General features: G+C 45.2%; 1 protein-coding gene across 1 annotated transcript in view; it reads left to right on the top strand.

Moving 5' to 3' along the window:
- LOC147661249 (NFX1-type zinc finger-containing protein 1-like) overlaps nucleotides 1–20,186 on the top strand; it is an 805,409-nt gene that overhangs the window by 700,442 nt on the left and 84,781 nt on the right. Inside the window, exons 18-19 of the mRNA XM_086951201.1 lie at nucleotides 9,149–9,268; nucleotides 19,976–20,130. Coding sequence (XP_086807327.1) covers nucleotides 9,149–9,268; nucleotides 19,976–20,130 — 275 coding nt within the window. The remainder of the gene's footprint in view (nucleotides 1–9,148; nucleotides 9,269–19,975; nucleotides 20,131–20,186) is intronic.

Genomic DNA, 20,186 nt, shown 5'->3' with positions numbered 1-20,186 from the left:
GACCCCCTTTTTTCTCTGCCCCCTCTTGACGAATCACCCCAAAACTTTCAAGACAGGAGCTGACCGGAGCGGGCTACTAGTTTTGCAAATGTTATGAAGATTCGTCAAACGGCGTCAAAGTTATTGGGAAAACAAAAAACGCATTTTGAATAGAAACAAGGTCCTAACTATAGCTACCTACTGGCAACCGCCAGTAGGTAATATATATACATATATATATATATATATATATATATATATATATATATATATATATATATATATATATATATATATATATATATATATATATATATATATATATACATATATATATATATATATATATATATATATATACACACACACATTATATTCACTATACTTATGACTAGTAATTAAATATTTGTATTGGAAAATGATGATAATTATATTATTACACATGGGCTCTATGTTCTTATTTGGCATTATATTGCACATATTTATGTAATATTCAGGGAATCAATATTGTAGATATCAATGTATGTTTTAATGGACTTTAACATATATTTTTATCCCCTCAACAAGCCATTATTTAATCGTCGTTCTCTACAATGTTTTTAATACGATGATGTATCAATTATTGGCTAGTCTGTTTTCTATATCCATCCCATGTGACGTAACTTGTATGTGGCACTAGCACTTTAAAAGTAAACTTGCACTATTATCACGTGTCATGTGATCAAGGCTCGAATGAGCAGAAACGTTATGGCGACAGCACCTGAATAAATCTGCATCTTATAACTTGGGGGTCCGTGTCTGTTCTTGCCCCACGTCTGGGGAAGTATCAGCGTGTGGGGAACGGAGTTCTTCATATTTTCAGCCGATTGGTTTCGCTCGGCTGTACACGGGACCCTCTCGAAAAAGAAGAACTACAACAAGGTCAGCGCTATTGGTGAAACCGCCTCCAGGTGTGCTTGGATTTCAGTGCTTCCGGAAGGAAGAGCAGCGTTTGACCCTCTTGACCTGGCAGTGTTTGGACGAGCGAAGGCAAACTAACTCCGTGACGGCTGTACCGGAGTGAAAACGCCGAGAAACAGGGGACGAATTTCGGGACCCCGTGACACACCAGGTAAATCAAGGGAAGGGAGTACAATTGATGCGCAAAAGTATCTCTGCCAACACAATTGGCTACAATCGAATACGGGACTCTTGCAACAATTTACTTAGTGCTTAATTTAAATATGTCTGCCGACAACGTGAAAGAAAGGGAGGCGCGGGCGAGCACAATGTTTTCCGACAGCCTCCCGGTACCTAACAACATCCGTGACAGATTGGACACTGCTGGTGGTCCTAAAAGCAGTACACTGCAAGAGAAATTTAAGATCTTGGAAAAGAAATCACGAGCGGAACAGAGCAAATGGTGGGAGTCGACGTCACTTCAAAAATATATTGACGTCAACAGAATTCCTCGTGGTCTAAGGATCCTTACAGCGCCGAGTTACGAGAGCCCTAACCCTGAATTGATGAGGGAGTAGGCGGAAAGGAACCTAGAGGCTTCCAGGCGACTTGTTTTAATCCTCATAAAATATGCTGACATAGACCGTGCACAGTTGTTAACTGACATTGCAACTATATATGAGGAACTAGAAACCATGGGCTCTGTTGAGGAAAAGCTTAAACTTACTAATGAAATGAAGGCAAGACTGAAAAAAGAGGAAGAAAAAATCATTGACCGTAAAACATACAAGTTTCAACATGATAGGCAAGATTACGAACTTGGACAGATTTTCAAGTTCTCCCAAAAATATGATACCTGGCGGGGAGCCGCTGGGGGAAGGCAATCAAAAGCAACAAGTGGATGGAGAAATAAAAAGAAAAATGCTAATCAGGCTGACTCAACGATATCTGATGTAAGTTCCGGACCTGGAAGCGAATCTGAATCGGAAATGCGAGGAGCAGCAGCAACCAATGTTCAAAGAATTCCGTCCCCGGGGGAAGAAATCAGTTTTATGTGCCAGGACCGCATGTCGTCTTTAAGACCGCGTGTACAGCGGAATTACAAAGAAAACACAGGAACTACACTGGGAGGAAGAGGTACAGGGCAAGGCAACGGAGGACAAAATGTGAGAAGGGGCAGAGGTCAGTGGACCAAGAAATGAATGCTGGCAGTAACACCCAACTCACCATTGTCAATTTAATCACCGTACCTCTGACACAAGATGAAGAGAATATATTGAAACTTGGTCTTTGGTATGCACCAAATACAAATATGAACTATGCAGCAACCAGAACTGATATCTATAAAGCTGTACGAAAATTAAAATTAAAAAAGTTCCATCTACTGAAAGCCACTAATAATGTTTCCATCGATACACCCTTGACAAGCAATACTGACATAAGGGTTGAATCTCTGACACAAGAAATTGAGGATTTGTGGAACAATGAGGGAATGGATATGAGGACTCCAACAAGTAGTGGTGAAACTAGAACTACCAACTTGACAAGTCCAATTACTTCCTTCAGACCATCCTCCACATTCATCCCCATTATGCCACGGGATAATATGGATATTTTCCATGAGAATGTAACTAATGAAATTAAGATCCTACACAATAAAATTTGTATGAAAAAATTCAAGTACGATAAAAGAACTATGGAATATGAAGCGCTGATTAACAAACTAAGCAGCAACAAAAATATCATTGTGCGCCCAAGTGACAAGGGGGGTAACATTGTGTTCCAAACCAAATCTGCATATGACAAGGAAGCGTATGCCCAACTAAATAACCGGGAGCACTATGAGCGGATTAATGCAACTACCACCAAAGCCATGCAAATAGAATACCATCAGAGATTACTGGGATGGAGAAACAAGAAACTGCTATCTGAGGCGGAATTTAAATTTTTACGGAATGATTTTCCAGTGATTCCGAAGTTGTATCACATTCCCAAAATACATAAAGATTGTGATAACCCCCCTGGCAGACCCATCATTTCAGCCAGGGGTGGCCTGATGGAAAATACCTCAGTTTATATTGACTATTTTTTACAAGGCTTTGTAAAAACACTTGATTCTTACATCCAAGACACGGGGGACTTCTTATCAAAACTGCGTAAGGTAGTATGGCAGGAGGGCGATTAGTTAATGGCGCTTGATGTTTCATCGCTATATACTAGCATCAAACATCCAGATGGTGTTGCTGCAGTCAAATACTATTTATCACGCAGAGAAAATCTTTTCGACAAACATAATGAGATGTTGATAGCTATGCTGGAGTATTGTCTACATCACAACATATTTATGTATAACAACTTATTGTATAGACAACTCCAGGGAGTAGCCATGGGGGCCAGTTTCTCCCCAAGCTACGCATGTTTACACATGGGAGCTTGGGAGGAACTGGTCCTCCTGGTCGAGCATAAAGACATCATGGATAGGAATGTGACAACATGGTACAGGTATATTGATGACCTGTTTGTGGTCTGGAGTGGCAGTAAGGTGGATGCACTAGAATTTGTGGCAAAAATCAATGTAAATTCGTGTAATCTGAATTTTACAGCAACTTTGAGTCAGCAAAAAATAGCTTTTTTAGACACAGAAGTATTTGTGAATGTAAATAGCCTTGAAACACGACTTTATAGAAAAAGCACTGCGGGTAATACCACGCTACATGCGGGCAGTGCACATCCGGCTCATTTAATTACAAGCATACCCTATGGGGAAATGATCCGGTTAAGACGACTATGTAGCAATGATCAGGAGTTACATTGGGCACAAGAATCCAGTATGGTCAGATTTTTAGAAAGGGGCTATTCCAAGAAAACTATAAGGATGGCTATACAGAAATCAATGCTGACCACACGTTCACAGTTGCTAAGCAAATACTGTACCGTAGAGGAGGTAATTGACCCAGAATCAGAAACAAGAATCACCACTACTGTACCAATAGAGCCCTTTAGAATTATCTTAGGCTTTTGTAATCAACACAGGGATCTGCGTAAAATCATAAACAGAAATTGTCCAACAGTACTAAAGGATGCCACAATTGGAAGTTTACTTCCAAATAGGGCATCCATCACCTACAGTCGTGCGTCCTCAATGAAAGATTAATTGGTGGATACGAGTCCTGAAGTGCTTGATAAAACATCCTGGTGGCAGACCAACAAAGGGTTCTTCAAGTGCAAAACTTGTAAGGCCTGTGCGCATGGCATCAATAAAAAGACTTTCAGGGATGGATTTGGCAACAAGGACCATATAATTAGCAAGGTCCTTACTTGCAAAACAGAATTTGCCATCTACATCCTGGAATGCCCATGTGCCCTACGTTATATCAGGAGTACTAAACATAAATGAATATTACAGAATCTTAGGGCTATCACAAACAAGGACAATACGTATCCCGTAGCCAGACACTTTAAGGAATTCCACCAGAGCAATATTAATCAGTTACAGTACTATGTTATTGATTCTATCTGTGCCAGCAGAAGGGGTGGCAATAGAGAGGCCCAGCTGAGGAAGCTTGAAACTAAATACATTCTTCAGCTTGATACCAAGCAACCTAATGGTTTAAATCTGACAGAGGATATGTATACATGTTTACATTCAGGCCTTCAAATTTAGAACTTTGCTGCTCTGTTATGTTGTATTGTTGTACTATACAAATTTTAAGCGGTTTTTAACTTTTGATAGTTATTTATTGTTTTATATGCATCAATACTTGTGAACTTGGCTTACCATTTTGCACATGATAGTACTGTACTGTATATTTTGCTCTTTTGCTATTATTCAGGGAGTTCCAATAAGTACTTGCTCTATTTTTCCAACTTCTTCCATTTTTAATCCAATATATCTTGCCTTCATGAAATTAATGTGTAGTTTACTGTTAACAGGAGAACCAGCAGTGAGGTCAGTCCCTCTGGGATCAAGTCTGGGCTCATTCTGATCCAGAGGAACCAGTCCAGAATTATTTTAGTCTAATTTTTTCTTAAAAAACACTTTGCACTAATGCACTTATTTTCATGAGCACGTTTGGGTACATGTCACTAAGATGGCAGCTATACAAGGGGATTTATCCCGAGATTCAATATACTTATGACTAGTAATTAAATATTTGTATTAGAAAACCATGGTAATTATATTATTACACATGGGCTCTATGTTCTTATTTGGCATTATATTGCACATATTTATGTAATATTCAGGGAATCAATATTGTAGATATCAATTATATATTTATATATATTACCTACTGGCAGTCGCCAGTAGGTATATATAGTTAGAACCTAGTTTCCATAGGAAATCCGCAACATTATATTGGGAATAACTTTGGCGCCAGTTGATGAATCTCCGCGAATTTCTCAAAGAAGATGGCCCGCTCCGCTCAGCTGCTTCCCTGAAAGTGCGGGGGGATTCGTCAAGTGGGGGCTGAGAAAAAAGGGGGGTCCCAAAACGTGTTTTCCCCATGTTAATTTCCATAGGACGTTTAGTCACGGCTACAGCCCAAACTGCTGAATGGAATTACACCAAACTTGGCAAAATGTTAGGGACTGGTACGCAGTAGGGCCTTTTGTTTAAATGGTTTAAATCCCTCCAGTAGTTCCTGAGAAAATCAAAAGAGAAAAAATTTATATATCTATAGCAGCTTACTGTAAGATTACTGTAAGCTTACTGTACTCTGTACCTTTCCGAGCACGAGCTGAATGCTAATTGGCTGTCAACTGTCTGTCAACACTCCAAACCAAAAAGTGTTGGCAGCCATCTTGTGCCTCGGTAGACTGAGGCACAGGAAAGCAGAAAAACAAACGTGTAGAACTCAAAAAGGGGGCAGGGTAGAAGCACCCTGACCCCCTAGGCCTGCTCAGGGGGTCCCACAATTTTTTTTTAAATTGCGGGGTACGCGCACCGTGCGCGTACGTACGCGTACGGTACGCGTACCCCGCGATTTAAAAATATATATATTTTGGGGCCTGGGGGGTCCTTGTGGGACCCCCTGAGCAGGCCTAGTGGGTCAGGGTGCTTCTACCCTGCTCCCTTTGCGTGTTTTGCACCTTTGTTTCACTGCTTTCTTGTGCCTTGATTCTACAGAGGCACAAGATGGCTGCCAACACTTCCTGGTATGGAGTGTTGACAGACAGTGGCAGCCAATCAGCATGCCTTCCAGAGAAAGCTGCATGCTCATTGGCTGTAAACACTTCTAACCAGGAAGTGTTGGCATCCATCTTGTGCTAGTGTTGACAGACAGTGGCAGCCAATCAGCATGCCTTCGCGAGAAAGCTGCATGCTCATTGGCTGTCAACACTTCTAACCAGGAAGTGTTGGCATCCATCTTGTGCTCGATAGACCGAGGCACAAGAAAGCAGAAAAACAAACGTGAAGAACACAAAAAGGGGGCAGGGTAGATACACCCTGACCCCCTAGGCCTGCCCAGGTGGTCCCACAAGGACAAAAAAGGACCACATTTTTTATTTAAAAAACCTGGTCTGTTTTAAAAAAAAATTACCCCCCGGGGGGACCAAATCGCAGAGGCATAGTGAAAAAGAAGTGTGGGGGTCCACAATCCCCCCCACACACTTCCCCGGGGACCGCCGCCCCAGGGGTAAAGCAACGCACCCCCTTGGCGCATACTGGAGGCTCCTGGTAGGCTAGTTGGCCCCCAGGGACCCCCAGTATGCAAGGGGAATTAGTTTCTACTCTGCAAACACGCCAGGGGTTGCGCTGCAGAGAGGTGTAAAAAAGGGTGTGGCCTCATTACACCTCTCTGCAATGCAGCCCCCTGGCTTATAATGGAGGCTCCTGGTGGGCTAGTTGCCCCCCAGGACTCCCAGTATGCAAGGGGAATTAGTTTCTCCTCTGCAAACACACCAGGGGTTGCGCTGCAGAGTGTTGTAAAAAGGGGGCGTGCCCTAAGAACACCTGCCTGCAAAAATTTAGTAAATCAGTATAATCAGTATAAAAAACATATTAATACATTTAAAAATTGTCATTTAAAAAACCGTGAAATTCAATGAAAAAACCATAGGTTTCAGGCCTTATATAGTTAGGAATTAGCATTTAAAAAACCTTGTAAATTCAATTAAAAAACCATAGGTTTCAGGCCCTATATAGTTAGGAATTAGCATTTAAAAAACCTTGCAAATTCACTGAAAAAACCATAGGTTTCAGGCCTTATACAGTTAGGAATTAGCATTTAAAAAACCTTGCAAATTCACTGAAAAAAACCATAGGTTTCAGGCCTTATATAGTTAGGAATTAGCTTTTAAAAAACCTTTGAAATTCACTAAAAAAACTATAAGTTTTAGGGGTGTTATAGTTAGCTGGACATTTCACTCATACAAAACCAATGAAATTGCTCCTATATAGTTAGTTGTACTAACTATATTTCGCGCACCCGCAATCCACTGCTGATGATGTCACATATTACATCATTCATGACATGGTCAGTGACATCACCGATGACATCTCAAATGACATCAATGATGACATCACTGATAACATCATCCATGTGACAATCACATACACCTTTTCATACACTAGTAAAATCTTTCATCACTCTTTGTAGAATACAGAGTATCATATTTGAATCCATTGACACAGCAATACAAGTATTTAAAAACCCACTCATTGATTCCTAGATGTATACACACATCTAATCACTTACCTGTAGATTCACTCATACATGCTATCAATGAACAATAGAACACTATCAAAAATACTTATACACCTATATCGACATTACACACCAGCACACTACCTATTCACATATGAAGTTATCCTACTCACTTATGCAAACCATGGATCAAACTCACATACTTACTTAGCTACACACTTCTACAAACACCACTTCATCTATTCATTTAGATAGTAAGTCATATTTAGTATATTATAAAATCATTATTACAAGTATACAGTTATCCATACAGTCACTCACACAATCATTGAGTCTTATGTATACTTATTTATATACAACATCTGAAACATACACTGCCTTTTATTTTTCTAATTTGTTGGACATGTAACATTGAGAAATATATTTGCTCATCACCATACCCATAAAAATATTCACTCACCCAAACAACTAATAGAACTTGTTGTTTTAACTTCATATATCTACTGAATCAACTATTCACACATCTTTGGGCAGTCACACACCCTCCACCGAACCACACACACATTCACTCTCCCATACAAATACTCAATTAAATAATCAATAACTAATATAGACTTTCACGAAGCTAGTAACCAACTGGAGAACCAGTTTACACAACAACTGACAAAGTGATACAGATATTCATACAGTTTAGTCACTATCCACTATATTTAGTGAGACACTATACATTGTTAAAGTCCTCCATCCAAATATTTATTTTTATATATCCACTCATACTTCAATGCAAATTGCTATATATATAATGCATATTTAAATAACAAAGCAAACCACATTCACTGGATGATGTCATCAGTGATGTCATCATTGATGTCATTTGAGATGTCATCAGTGATGTCACTGACCATGTCATGAATGATGTAATATGTGACATCATCAGCAGTGGATTGCGGGTGCGCGAAATATACAACTAACTATATAGGAGCAATTTCAATGGTTTTGTATGAGTGAAATGTCCAGCTAACTAGAACACCCCTAAAACTTATAGTTTTTTGAGTGAATTTCAAAGGTTTTTTAAAAGCTAATTCCTAACTATATAAGGCCTGAAACCTATGTTTTTTTCAGTGAAATAAACATCTAAAAAGGATTACGGGCTCGTCTGGATTCTATTGAACTTACTGGAATTCTGTTGTTTCATATATATATATATATATATATATATATATATATATATATACACAACCCGATATTAAGCACTCCCACATATAGTAGCGCCGACGCAGGCTTCTGATCAGAACTTTGAGCCCTTGCACTTATTTCTTTTACAAATTAAGCCCTGCAAGTAACATGTTTCTTCAGTGAACTTAACCTAATAAAAGAACCTGCATAAGCATGTGATATTACATGATGTATCTGATGTGATGAGGGCTCCCCTTCACACAATGAGTGGAGTAGAGCACTCGACACAGCTGACCTGGTTGAAATATTTGTGATTTTTGGTGTGAATGACAGGCTACAATAAACATAATCCTGCTAAATTGTGATATATTTGTCATCTATACTGCCTTTCCTCTCCATTTTAGTGAATACAATGCCAGCATTCGTTCCAGACTGCAGGAAGAGGACATAATGAGCCAGGATGAGGTTCCCCTAATTCGTAACCTCTGGTCATTACCACTGAACGATCGATGGAGACTGTACAGGTAATTTACACCGTCTCCTGCGTCTCTCTTGTGTTTGGACCAGTGGCCCTCTGGTGCTTCCTTGAAATCCTCTCCTTGAGATATTTTTTCATTTGATTTTCCTGTGTATGGGAAGCAGGGCTTTAAATGGGCAGGCACATTCAGGGACTCAGTACTTGCATTTCTTGTATTTGAAAGGGTGCATACCTGCACATCAGTAAGAGTGCAGTACTTTTTTACAGCAGAGTACTACTCAGGTCCTCTCCGACAGTGAGTACCTGCAGCTTTATATTTAAATTTGAGGCACTGGTGGGGAGACAGTAACACTATATTCCACAGAAGTGACGTTATTTAGGAAAGCTCTTGTACCTGATGTCACATCTGTGAAGAACAAAATGACCTCCAAGTAACATTTTTGTATCTCTCTGCCCTAGCTGGGTGATTGTTAGTAATGTTGAGTTGTTCATCACTGCACAAGAAACAAACACTAACAATGTTTTTTTTTTGAAAATCTGTTTATTAGCATAGCAATTGGAGCAGTTACATACATATTCGGGCGCAGTAGTAATCAGAATGTCACATGTATATGCTTGCTCAGTATCTATATGTACTTAGTATCATTCATTTTTTGTTTTCGTCCGGAACCATGGTAACTTAACAATCCCCTAACATTTCTGCACCCTCCCCCGCCCTCTAGACCCCCTCCCGACACTCTTCCAATATGCGTATAAATGTGATATTTACATCTGGGTCACTCGTTACTCCGTAGAGTGCAGTTTTGCCCATACACACAGGCAGGCTGGGGTAAAATTGTCAATGGTACGGGATTCTCCGTACCTCAGCACAGTGCACCTTATACCTTGATGATACTTGGAATGTCTAGAAGGGCTGGACACATTCATCCTGCATGTAATGAGTCATCTGTACCCCCATCATCCCCATCATCTCCTTCATCCCCAGCCTCGAAGGTTCCCATTACGGTGAACCAGTCCAGGGAAATCAGAGTTTTCCTGAGACCTCTGCGTTCCTCTCGCTGCAGCGCTTCTCCTTCTGCCTTGCCCCACCGTATTACCTCTGCTTTCCATAAATCCGGGTCAGGTGGTTTGGGGGACTTCCACCTCATCGTGATTGCCCGCTTCGCTAGTAATAGGGCCAAGTCTGTGAAACGTGTTGCTACGGTTCTCGTGCGTGTTGACGGTCCCAGTCCCAATAGTGTATATTCTAGGGTGAGTGATTGGGACAGGGTGCCAGCTCTCTCAAGCGAGTCAGCGATGGTGGTCCAGTAATAACCCAACTTGGGACATTGCCATAGCATATGTATTAGCGATGCGTCGTTAGTGTCGCATCGGGGGCAGTTACCACTCGCGTCGGGGAACATCATGTGTATGCGACGTGGGGTCAGGTAGGCTCTGTGTAGTAGCATCAGCTGAATAAACTTAAATTTGGGGTTTCTAGCTACCTTCTTGGGAAACTGGAGAATGCGTTCCCATTCTTTGTCCCTCAGTGGCCTACCAACCTCTCCTTCCCATGTTGTCCTGAGTGGTGATAGAGGGATCGCCCTCCCCGTTTTTATACTAGCGGTGAGCAATTTGGTCAGATGGCCACCCGTGCCCATGAGGTAGTGCATCGTTATCAGGGGGTTTATAGCTGGCTCTTGTCCTTCAGGTGCCCACATGTGTGCCACATAGTGACGAAGGCCTGTATGCAAAAGGAATGAGCCCCTAGGAACGCCATGCGCAGCCTTAAAGTCTTCAAAGGACAGTAAGCGCCCCTCTGCGAACAGGTGCCCACATGCGACACACCTGCGTCCCGCCACGACATTAGCTTGTTCGTCGTGAGTGTTCCCAAACCCAACGGGATACCCAATAGCGGGATCGTGGGGGCATAAGATGTCGTGGGGGAAGTGTATTTCAATGCCTTCCGCCAATATGCCACCGCCAGCCGGAGGAGCGGTTGGGCATCCCTTGGCAGATCCGATCGGGGTAGAAGCAACGTGTGTATGTCCCCTCTTTCATGCTCCCTCTCTGACATGTCGATCTCGTGTAGGTTGCGGCCTGCCACCCAGTAGGCCAGCCATTGTAGCTGGCACGCATAGTTGTATGCCCTAAAGTCCGGTAGGCCCATACCACCAGAGCCTGAGGGGAGCTGTAGTTTAGCGAGGCCTATTCGTCTGCGCCCGTGTCCCCATACAAGTTCTGTGAGTAGTGTGTCGAGATGTTTAAATGTCGCTGCTGGGATCAGGAATGGGAGGTTGGTGAAGTGGTAAACGAGGCGAGGGAGCATTACCATCTTAGAAATGGCCACTCTGCCAGCAACAGAGAGGGGCAGCGTCCCCAGAATTGAATTTGTGATTTCGGTGCTCTCATGGTCCTCCCAAGGTTGCCGTCAATCATCATGTCAGCTTCCCTGTAGATGTGCATCCCAAGATATCGGAAGGCGGTTCCCGCTATCTGGAATTCGTGTGGGGCGAAGGGTAGGGGAGTGGATGAGCCTGTGTTCCTGAAGGTGAATCCATAAGACTTGGGTTCGCTTATGGTAAGGCCTGAGATCGCCCTGAAGTCCTCAAATATTTGGGGTATAGGGCCCAGATCGCCCCTCAGATCCCGAAGATATAGTATGATGTCATCAGCATAAGCGGACACAATATGCGCCGTCCCATGCCTCTGAATACCACAGCGGAGGGCCACTGTCCTAAGTCTACAGAGCAATGGTTCGAGGGCGAGGATAAATAGGAGAGGGGAGAGTGGGCAGCCCTGCCGGGTGCCCCTCGCTATAGCTATGGGTCCTGAAACGTTGCCTGGAAGTGCGTACTCTCGCTGTAGGGAGAGTGTACAGTAGTCTGACCCAGGCAACGAATTCGGGCGGCACCCCGAATTTCAAAAGTGTGGCAAACATGTAGTCCCATCTAAGGGAGTCAAACGCCTGCTTCAGGTCTAGTGATATGCAGCCCTCTGAGCCCGCGCCCACCAGGTTTCCTAGCATCAGCTGGGCTAAGCGTCTAAGATTCATGGCCGTGTTCCGGCCCGGTACAAAACCACATTGGTCTGGGTGGATCAACTGTGGTATGTATTGCACTAGTCTCGTCGCCAGCACTTTGCTCAGGATCTTTGAATCAGTATTAAGGAGGGACAGGGGCCTGTAGTCGACCAGCTGCAGCCCGTCTTTGCCTGGTTTTAAGAGTGATGTGATCAACGCTTGCATGGATGATTGTGGCAGGGAGGCTGACCGGAAAGCTTCCAAATAGACGGCGTGTAAACGTGGGGCTAGTAGATCAATGAACGTGGTATAGAATTCGGCCGGGAGGCCGTAAGTTCCGGGGACCTTGTTCCTAGGGAGGGTTCGTATTGCCTGCCTAATTTCCGCTAGTGAGATGTTGCGCTTTAGGTCTTTGCTTTGCCTGTCGGTGAGTTGGGGTAGGTCCAGGAAACACTTACAATGTTAACAAAGTGGTGGACCTCATGGGAATCATCACTATCTTTGGCAGATGTCATCACTCTTATAGGCTTAAGAAATCCCAGCATGCCAAATGCTCCTGGGCCCATCACACTTTCTCCAGAAGACTGTAATCCATCAGCACCATTCTCACACATCCATCCTGAATGCCGGCACCTCTTTTGTGACCTCCTGAGACCCTTAGAAACACACTACTGTGCTGTCATTGCTAAAGGAACCCTCCACGAACATTTCAATGCTCGCCAACTGCAGCTCAATCTCCCTGCTACCATTTCCGGGTCTTAGAGGGAATCATCAACTGACACCTCCCCGAGTACTGCAACAACCACCAAATCCTTGACACCAGTCTGTCTGGCTTCAGACCCAATCACAGTACAGAAACTGTCTTCATCACTGCCACTGATGACGTCCTCGTGACTCTGGACAGAGGAGACATGGCAACCCTTATCCTTCTCTTCTTGGACCTCCTCTTGGACCTCTCTGGAGAAATTGACACACTCTCTAACCCCATCATCATCAAACGCCTGCACAATATTGGAATCCATGGTCCCACACTTCATTGGATCTTCTCTTTCCTGACCCAAAGGATCCAGCAAGTGAGTCTGGCACTGTACACCTGGATGCCCACGATCTCATCTGCGGAGTTCCTCAAGCATCCTTCCTTAGCCTGACGCTCTTCAAGGCATACATGTTCCCTCTAGTCAACATCATCCACTCTCACGATATCAACGTCCTCTCCGACGCAGTCGACACACAACTCATTCTCTCCCTCACAGAAAAGACACCCAGAACCCGGATTAAGTTCAGTGCCTGCATGACTGAAATCGCCCACTGGATGAAGACCAACTGCCTAAAGATGAACAACGACAAGACTCAAATTGTGATCTTCGGGAAGAGGACTTCACTGTAGGACTCCACCAGGTGGCTAACATGAGCTAGGACTGGCACCCCCTACCACCACCCATGCGAGAAACTTGGTATCGTCATTGACAGCAAACTCAGCATGACCACCCAAGTCAATACCGTCACCGATTCATGCTTCTATACCCTGGAGATGCTGAGGAAAATTGTCAAATGGCTCAGAATCAACACCTGTAAAACTGTCATGCATGCCCTCATCACAAGCAAGCTAGACTACCGGAGCACCCTGTATGCCAGGATCAAAAAAACCACCAGACGGCTGCATATAATACAGAAATCAGCTCCCATAATCACTCTCAACCTCCTCTGCCACATTCACATCACACCACACTTGAAGCAGCTCCAGTGGCTCCCCATACACAAATGAGCACAATTCAAACTCTTCACCCGCACTTTCAAGGCACTACATAACACAGGCCTGGCATACATCAACAATCAGATATGCCAGACTCCTCTGCTTGGCTAGATGTTTACCCGCATAAATCCCACGTATACAGAAAACCTGATCCGGCAGCTGAGCCTTCTTCATGGATCCTAAACCGTAGAATGACCTACCACATTTCATTAGAGCCTCCTCCTTACTGCTTGAGTTTCTCAAGAAGCTGGCTTTTCAAATAGTCCCACTAGGCCTTAGGTTTGGCTAGGCTAACACCTGATTCTCACCATGATAACCTCCCGGGCGATAGTGCCCTCTACAAATCTGCAAAACATAACTGGCCCAAAAAACATGACCGGCTTAGGGTGTCACACATGCCGCTGCGATTTCTACACATATGTGATCTGCAAGTTTCTATCTGTGTCTCACAACAGGCAGCTTCAAATATAATATCTACTGACTAATAGCTTTCCGACCACTAAAGAATCACTCAAATGCATGTGAAGAACTTTGTTGCCTTCCAAAATATCTGCCTTGTGTTGTTTATCTATCCATATTATTAATTTTCTTTACATTATGCGACCTTTGGTCCAGCATTTATTATGGAAGAAATTATTCAAACCACTAAACTCTAAAAAGAAATCAGTACTACATAAACTGCTCAACTTCTGACAACTTGAATCCTTTTTGACATCAAACGGTGTGTGCCACCCTACTGCACAGTTATGTGTGTCTGCTGTTGCATATTATCATGTGCCTGCAATGTGTATGCACATCTCTCTATACCCCTAATGCACAACATCTGGTACCTTTGAACTGTACAGCCCTCCGTCCTCACTTCATGCATGGAACCCAGTGTTCCCCTGGTGTGCACGACCCAAGGCTCAAATCATGCACAAGAAGTGCTCTTGTGAGGCTATTGTGAGGCACATCACCCATGACGTTACTCACTAAGTACTTCTCTGGATCTCACCACTCACTACTCAACTGAGGTGCAGCACTAATAGTTCCCTGGTCCACACACCCTTGTGTTTTACTGCTGCAGAGGACTCTGGGGTCCCACGATGCACATTACCATGTGCGCCTTGGTGCTCATCATTCCGTGCTCTGCTGATGCACATCACCCTATGTCCCCAGCTGCACACCATCATTTGCTCTGGTGATGCACATCACCACGTGCCTCCTGTTAAATGATAACATATTTAAAATATATTGATTCAGTGCATAAATATACTTATATAAACTAAAACACACAAAAAGTTTGTTATGTAATTAATATTTTTTTAATTTAATTGAGTTATATTTTGTATTAATTGAAGATAATTTTTTTAAAGTAATTTAATTATTAAAAAATAGGTTAATTATTTATTTCTAAAAACAAAGTTCCCTATGGGGTGCTATATTAAGTCCCTGACAGCAATAGTGTCTATGGGAGTGAGTCGCCGTACCAGTGAGTGGACATGTTTGGCGCTAGACGTACTCCAGTGGTTGAGCCGGAGTACATTTACTACTTTTTTGTGTAGTTTATGAATGGCAACTGGGGTCGTACTTTTGTGTCCCTCCCTAAACCCCTGGTTACGCTTCCTCAGCCCGTCCAATTAGGAGTAAGTAGTCTGCATTTTCCAGCCACTCCCATTGGTCCTTCTCACGTCTACCACCGCAATGTATACCTACGTGGAACCATTAGGAGTGTTGTTAGCAGAAGTCTGCATCAGAAGCGGCGCGTGCAGGTAAGAACGGTGAGGCAGTGAGGCGGAGTAGAGGGGAAGTCCACAGACAACGACAAGGGGAAAAATAACACTTACCTTGCGCTCGATGTGGCGAGCGCAATGTAGGTGCTTCTCTTTTTTAGGTTTTGCCTGCGGTTTGCGCACGTAGTGCGCAAGCGCTAAAAAACCTCTTGAGTTCAATATCGGCTTGATGACCCGCCTCTGTCTCTCATTGGCTAGCTCCATAAATGGAGGCTAGCCATTGGGAGACAGAGGCTGTCAATCGCGCTTTCTCCAGAAAACGCGATTCGGGGGCGTTTCGCGGTGTTTTTTTAAGGCCCGCCCCTTTGTCCCGGGCCGCGCTGTGATTGGCTGCCGGCCCGGGACCTGACTTGTTGCCGTCTGGAGCTCATCTGCGTTCCGAGAGGGGAAAAAACGACAACAGGAGGATTTGTCGTTGGCCAGGCTTGTTCTAAATAGTTAGGAAGTCCAGGTGAGTGGTTCCCTTCCCGCCCCCCCACCCCTCCCGTTGTCCGTTCCTTTCCCGCCCCCCCACCCCTCCCGTTGTCCGTTCCTTTCCCGCCCGCCCCCCCCTCCCGTTGTCCGTTCCTTTCCCGCCCCCCACCCCTCCCGTTGTCCATTCCTTTCCCGCCTGCCCCCCCACCCCTCCCGTTGTCCGTTCCTTTCCCGCCCCCCCACCCCTCCCGTTGTCCGTTCCTTTCCCGCCCCCCCACCCCTCCCGTTGTCCTTTGCAACCGGCACGAGTCACTTTTTGTCTTGCTCTTCGCTACCTCGCACCTCGTGTTAGTTTGTAATACCTGCACAAGTGCCACATTGACTATGTACGTTTCTTCCTGTTCTTCAGTGTCTGCCTTCTGTTGCCGTATCCTACCTCTCCTTGCACTTCCTATTCTCTTGTATCCCTGTCACTCTTCTTCCTATATTGCACCCTTTGCTACCTCCTGTATTCCGCTCACTCACTATATCCACTATTGCCTCCCGTAACTCCACGCCTCCTTTTGCAATGTGTTCACTTGTCATTTTCTCCTCATGCCTCATTATTGTTCCCACTGCCAAGCACTCTGATGCCTTCGGGTAAGGTCCTCGCTAGATAAACACCTAAATCACTAAGTAAATAATTAGGATCGCCCGGCCACGATCCCACCCGTGCCTCCCCGAGGACCCTTGTCTGTGCCTCCACAGCACCCGACCCCCGCGATGTCCCCCCCCAGCGCCCGGGGCAGTAACTCCCGTTCCATCGGCCCCAGAAGGATGAAAGGCACATGCATGACACCCCCCCCCATCACGCCCCGTCCCTTCATTCAACCACTGCTCTTGTACACAGTAGCCTCCGAACCGCGTTTGCCGCTCCCCGCTTAAACACCCCTCCCCCCTCGCTCACTGCCCTTCGTTACGTTCTAAGTAGTACCCTGGCAGCCTTGACCCATCCCGCCCAACGTCCCATTTTGAGACCTGAATAGGCATCCTCTCCTAGCTCTGCCTGCCCCCCATCCCCCTTTGGACATCAGCCCCCCCCCTCCCTTCCCACAGTCCCATCCTTCTCCCTGTATATATTGTTGACTCCGTAGATGCGTGGAGCTTTGGCCCTGCTGTGTTGACCCTTGCCTCCATATTTCACTTACAGGGCGGAGGGAGGGGGGAGGAGGCTTCCACAACTCCCTGGCATACCTGGTGAAGCAGCCCCCACCCACACCATACTGACCCAATTCGCCAGCCCGCCCCCTAGGCGGCCCTACCTGCCTCCTTATCTTACCCCCTTCCTTTACTAAGACGGCCCCCTTTTCCTTATCCTAGCACCCCTCATCCCCCCGCTGTTATTTCCTTGCTGCTCGTGTTGGTGCCCCATCGCCCCCAGTACCTTCCCACTCCCCTTCTTCCTTGTCACTACCCCCTATGCCGTGTCTTACTTGACTGCCTGCGTTGGTGACCCAACTCCCCCTCCCTTTGGCGCCCTTTCTGTCTCCCACCCCTTTTCAGCTTTTGCACCCTGCCATCCCCCAGAGCCCAAACCCAAGTAGAATTTCTTCGAGACAGCGCCTGCTCACGTTCTTGCATCCAAGCTCATTATTGTTCTAGTCTCAGCAACGTGAACCTTATCTTATCTCTTGCACTCTGCTGGGCGCCCTTCATGGCCAACAAGTTCAGTAATCCACAATCCATGCTTAATTCCCGCATTATGCCTTTAGTCCTTATTCACCCTCTAGTGCCATCCACACGACATGCTGTGATCTGCCTGTAATATCTCTTCGTAATTCCGTCCATTTTGCATAGATGCATGTCCTGCACCCAATCACCCTTGTCCCCTCCCGAGCCCTCCCTCCCTCCAAACAGCGCCCCCAACACTCGCACCCCGCAGACAAATGCGTAGCTCGCCACACCTTTCCCGCAAACCCGCCCACTCCCCGTCCTGCGTGCCCACTTGAATACCAACTGAACCACCACACTCATACTCCTTGTCCACCTTTCTGCCCCGGCCTCATTGCCCCTGTCTGCGCAGTGCGCCCCTCGTTGACTTCTCGTTTTTTTTTTCCATCACACGTAGGTTAACCTGCTACATGCGGTGTTCTGCCCGCATCAGTCAGTACGCCCAATTGTTTCGTTCTTGAATTGTTAATGCTACAGACTGTCTTCTGAAAATGCGTTGATAATTTTACTGCTTGTGTTGTGTGTGGCGTGTAGGGCTGACCCATGTGCCCAGGTGATGGTGCGACCTTGTTTACTGGCAACAAGAGTGCTTTTGTATACCGTCTAGGGAAACAGTCGTATTTTAGTTTGTTGTGGTGCTTAGGTACCTCCCTAGTGGCTGTCGGGGTACCCCTCCTCCCCCCGGATTGGATTGCATGCATGTTCTTGTGGATGGCCAGGACCTAGTGTTTTGAAAGCAAAGGCAAGCCTCTGGGTGCATATGATTCTTTCCCTGTATCACGATGACCTCCAACAAATCCAAGAAAATGCTGCTTAACATCTCCCATATCAGGTTTTGTCCAACTATGTTGGTGTGGGAAATGGAAAGTACACCAGCCCCTGCAGCTAAGGGCTCGATGTCTTCATTCCTGTGCATTAGGCAAACAGGGGATGTGTGCTGTTTCACTGTAGGCCTTGAGTACGAACTCCTGCCAGTCTGGAATACTGAAGAGTGCATGTGGAATACTGGACACCTTGTTGCGGTCAAACGACTCAATGCACTCCCTCTAGATGGGATGACAATAGTCAGCAAGTTTCTCCATCCAGCTTCTGCCATTGCATTTACTACCCAGGAAATCTTGGCTGCTTCAGCTGCTGTGCGTGGAAAAGTCATCGAGCCTCAAAGGGATTCGCAGACCGCAGAGACTCTCAAAAGTGTATTTTTAGTATTTTACTTTTAGTTCCCTGCCCCCTCGCTGTGCTTGCTTCTCTGCCCCCTCGCTGTGCTTGCTCTCCTGAGTGTGTGTGTGGCTCTGGGTGGGTGTGTGTGTGGCTCTGGGTGGGTGTGTGTGGCTCTGGGTGTGTGTGTGTGTGGCTCTGGGTGTGTGTGTATGGCTCTGTGTGTGTGTGTGGCTCTGGGTGGGTGTGTGTGGCTCTGGTGTGTGTGTGTATGGCTCTGGGTGTGTGTGTGGCTCTGGGTATGTGTGGCTCTGGGTGTGGCTCTGGGTGTGTGTGTGGCTCTGTGTGTGTGTGTGTGTGGCTCTGGGTGTGTGGGTGTGTGTGTGTGTGGCTGGCTCTGGGTGTGTGTGGCTGGCTCTGGGTGTGTGTGTGTGTGGCTCTGGGTGTGTGTGTGTGGTAGTAATTGCTGTCTGCTGTTGTCCGTAGGGTACAATAGGTTTCGGATTTGCAAGAGATTAAGCTAATGGCAATGTAAATGACAATGCCATTTATTTATCTGTTTTCAAAACCAACACATAAATACAAATTTTGTCATTTACAATGCCAATAGCTCTAACTTTTCCAAAGGCGAAACCATTGCATTGTAAATGCTTGTTTTACCTCGTCATCATCTGTATACTCCACCCCAACCCAGTCCCACCGCTCTTACCTGCACGGGCCGCTCCTGCACTGCATGTCATTCAGTAAACTGCATTTTGTAGTACGTGAGTAATACTACTATAGTACTATAGTACTACCTAATGTACTGCTAAATGTAGATTTTGAATGAGGCCCTAAGTGTTTTGAGTTTTTATTTACTAAGAATCAATAGATAAACTGAAATTAAAGCTGAATGTAAAAAGTCAATGATTTTACGCAGTGGCTTCATGGTTTCTCCCTCTGCAGGAAGTGGCTTGGAGAGTACAAGAGCAAGCTGAAGGAGCAGCTGAGTCTTAAGATTGAGGCGTATACCAAAGGTACAGCGAACATGATGCGTCTGGCCGTGCAAGAAAACAAACTCATCCTGGAAAACGCACTGGTCATTGGCATGACCACAACAGGTGAGTGAGCAGGAATGTCCAAAAAGGCACACATTCTACACTGAGTTCAGAAAATG

The sequence above is a fragment of the Lissotriton vulgaris genome, unplaced genomic scaffold, assembly GCF_964263255.1.
Source record: "Lissotriton vulgaris unplaced genomic scaffold, aLisVul1.2 SCAFFOLD_534, whole genome shotgun sequence".
NCBI classification, from domain to species: Eukaryota; Metazoa; Chordata; class Amphibia; order Caudata; family Salamandridae; genus Lissotriton; species Lissotriton vulgaris.
Note: the sequence above shows the minus strand (reverse complement) of the source record. Positions and strands in the feature narration are given on the sequence as shown.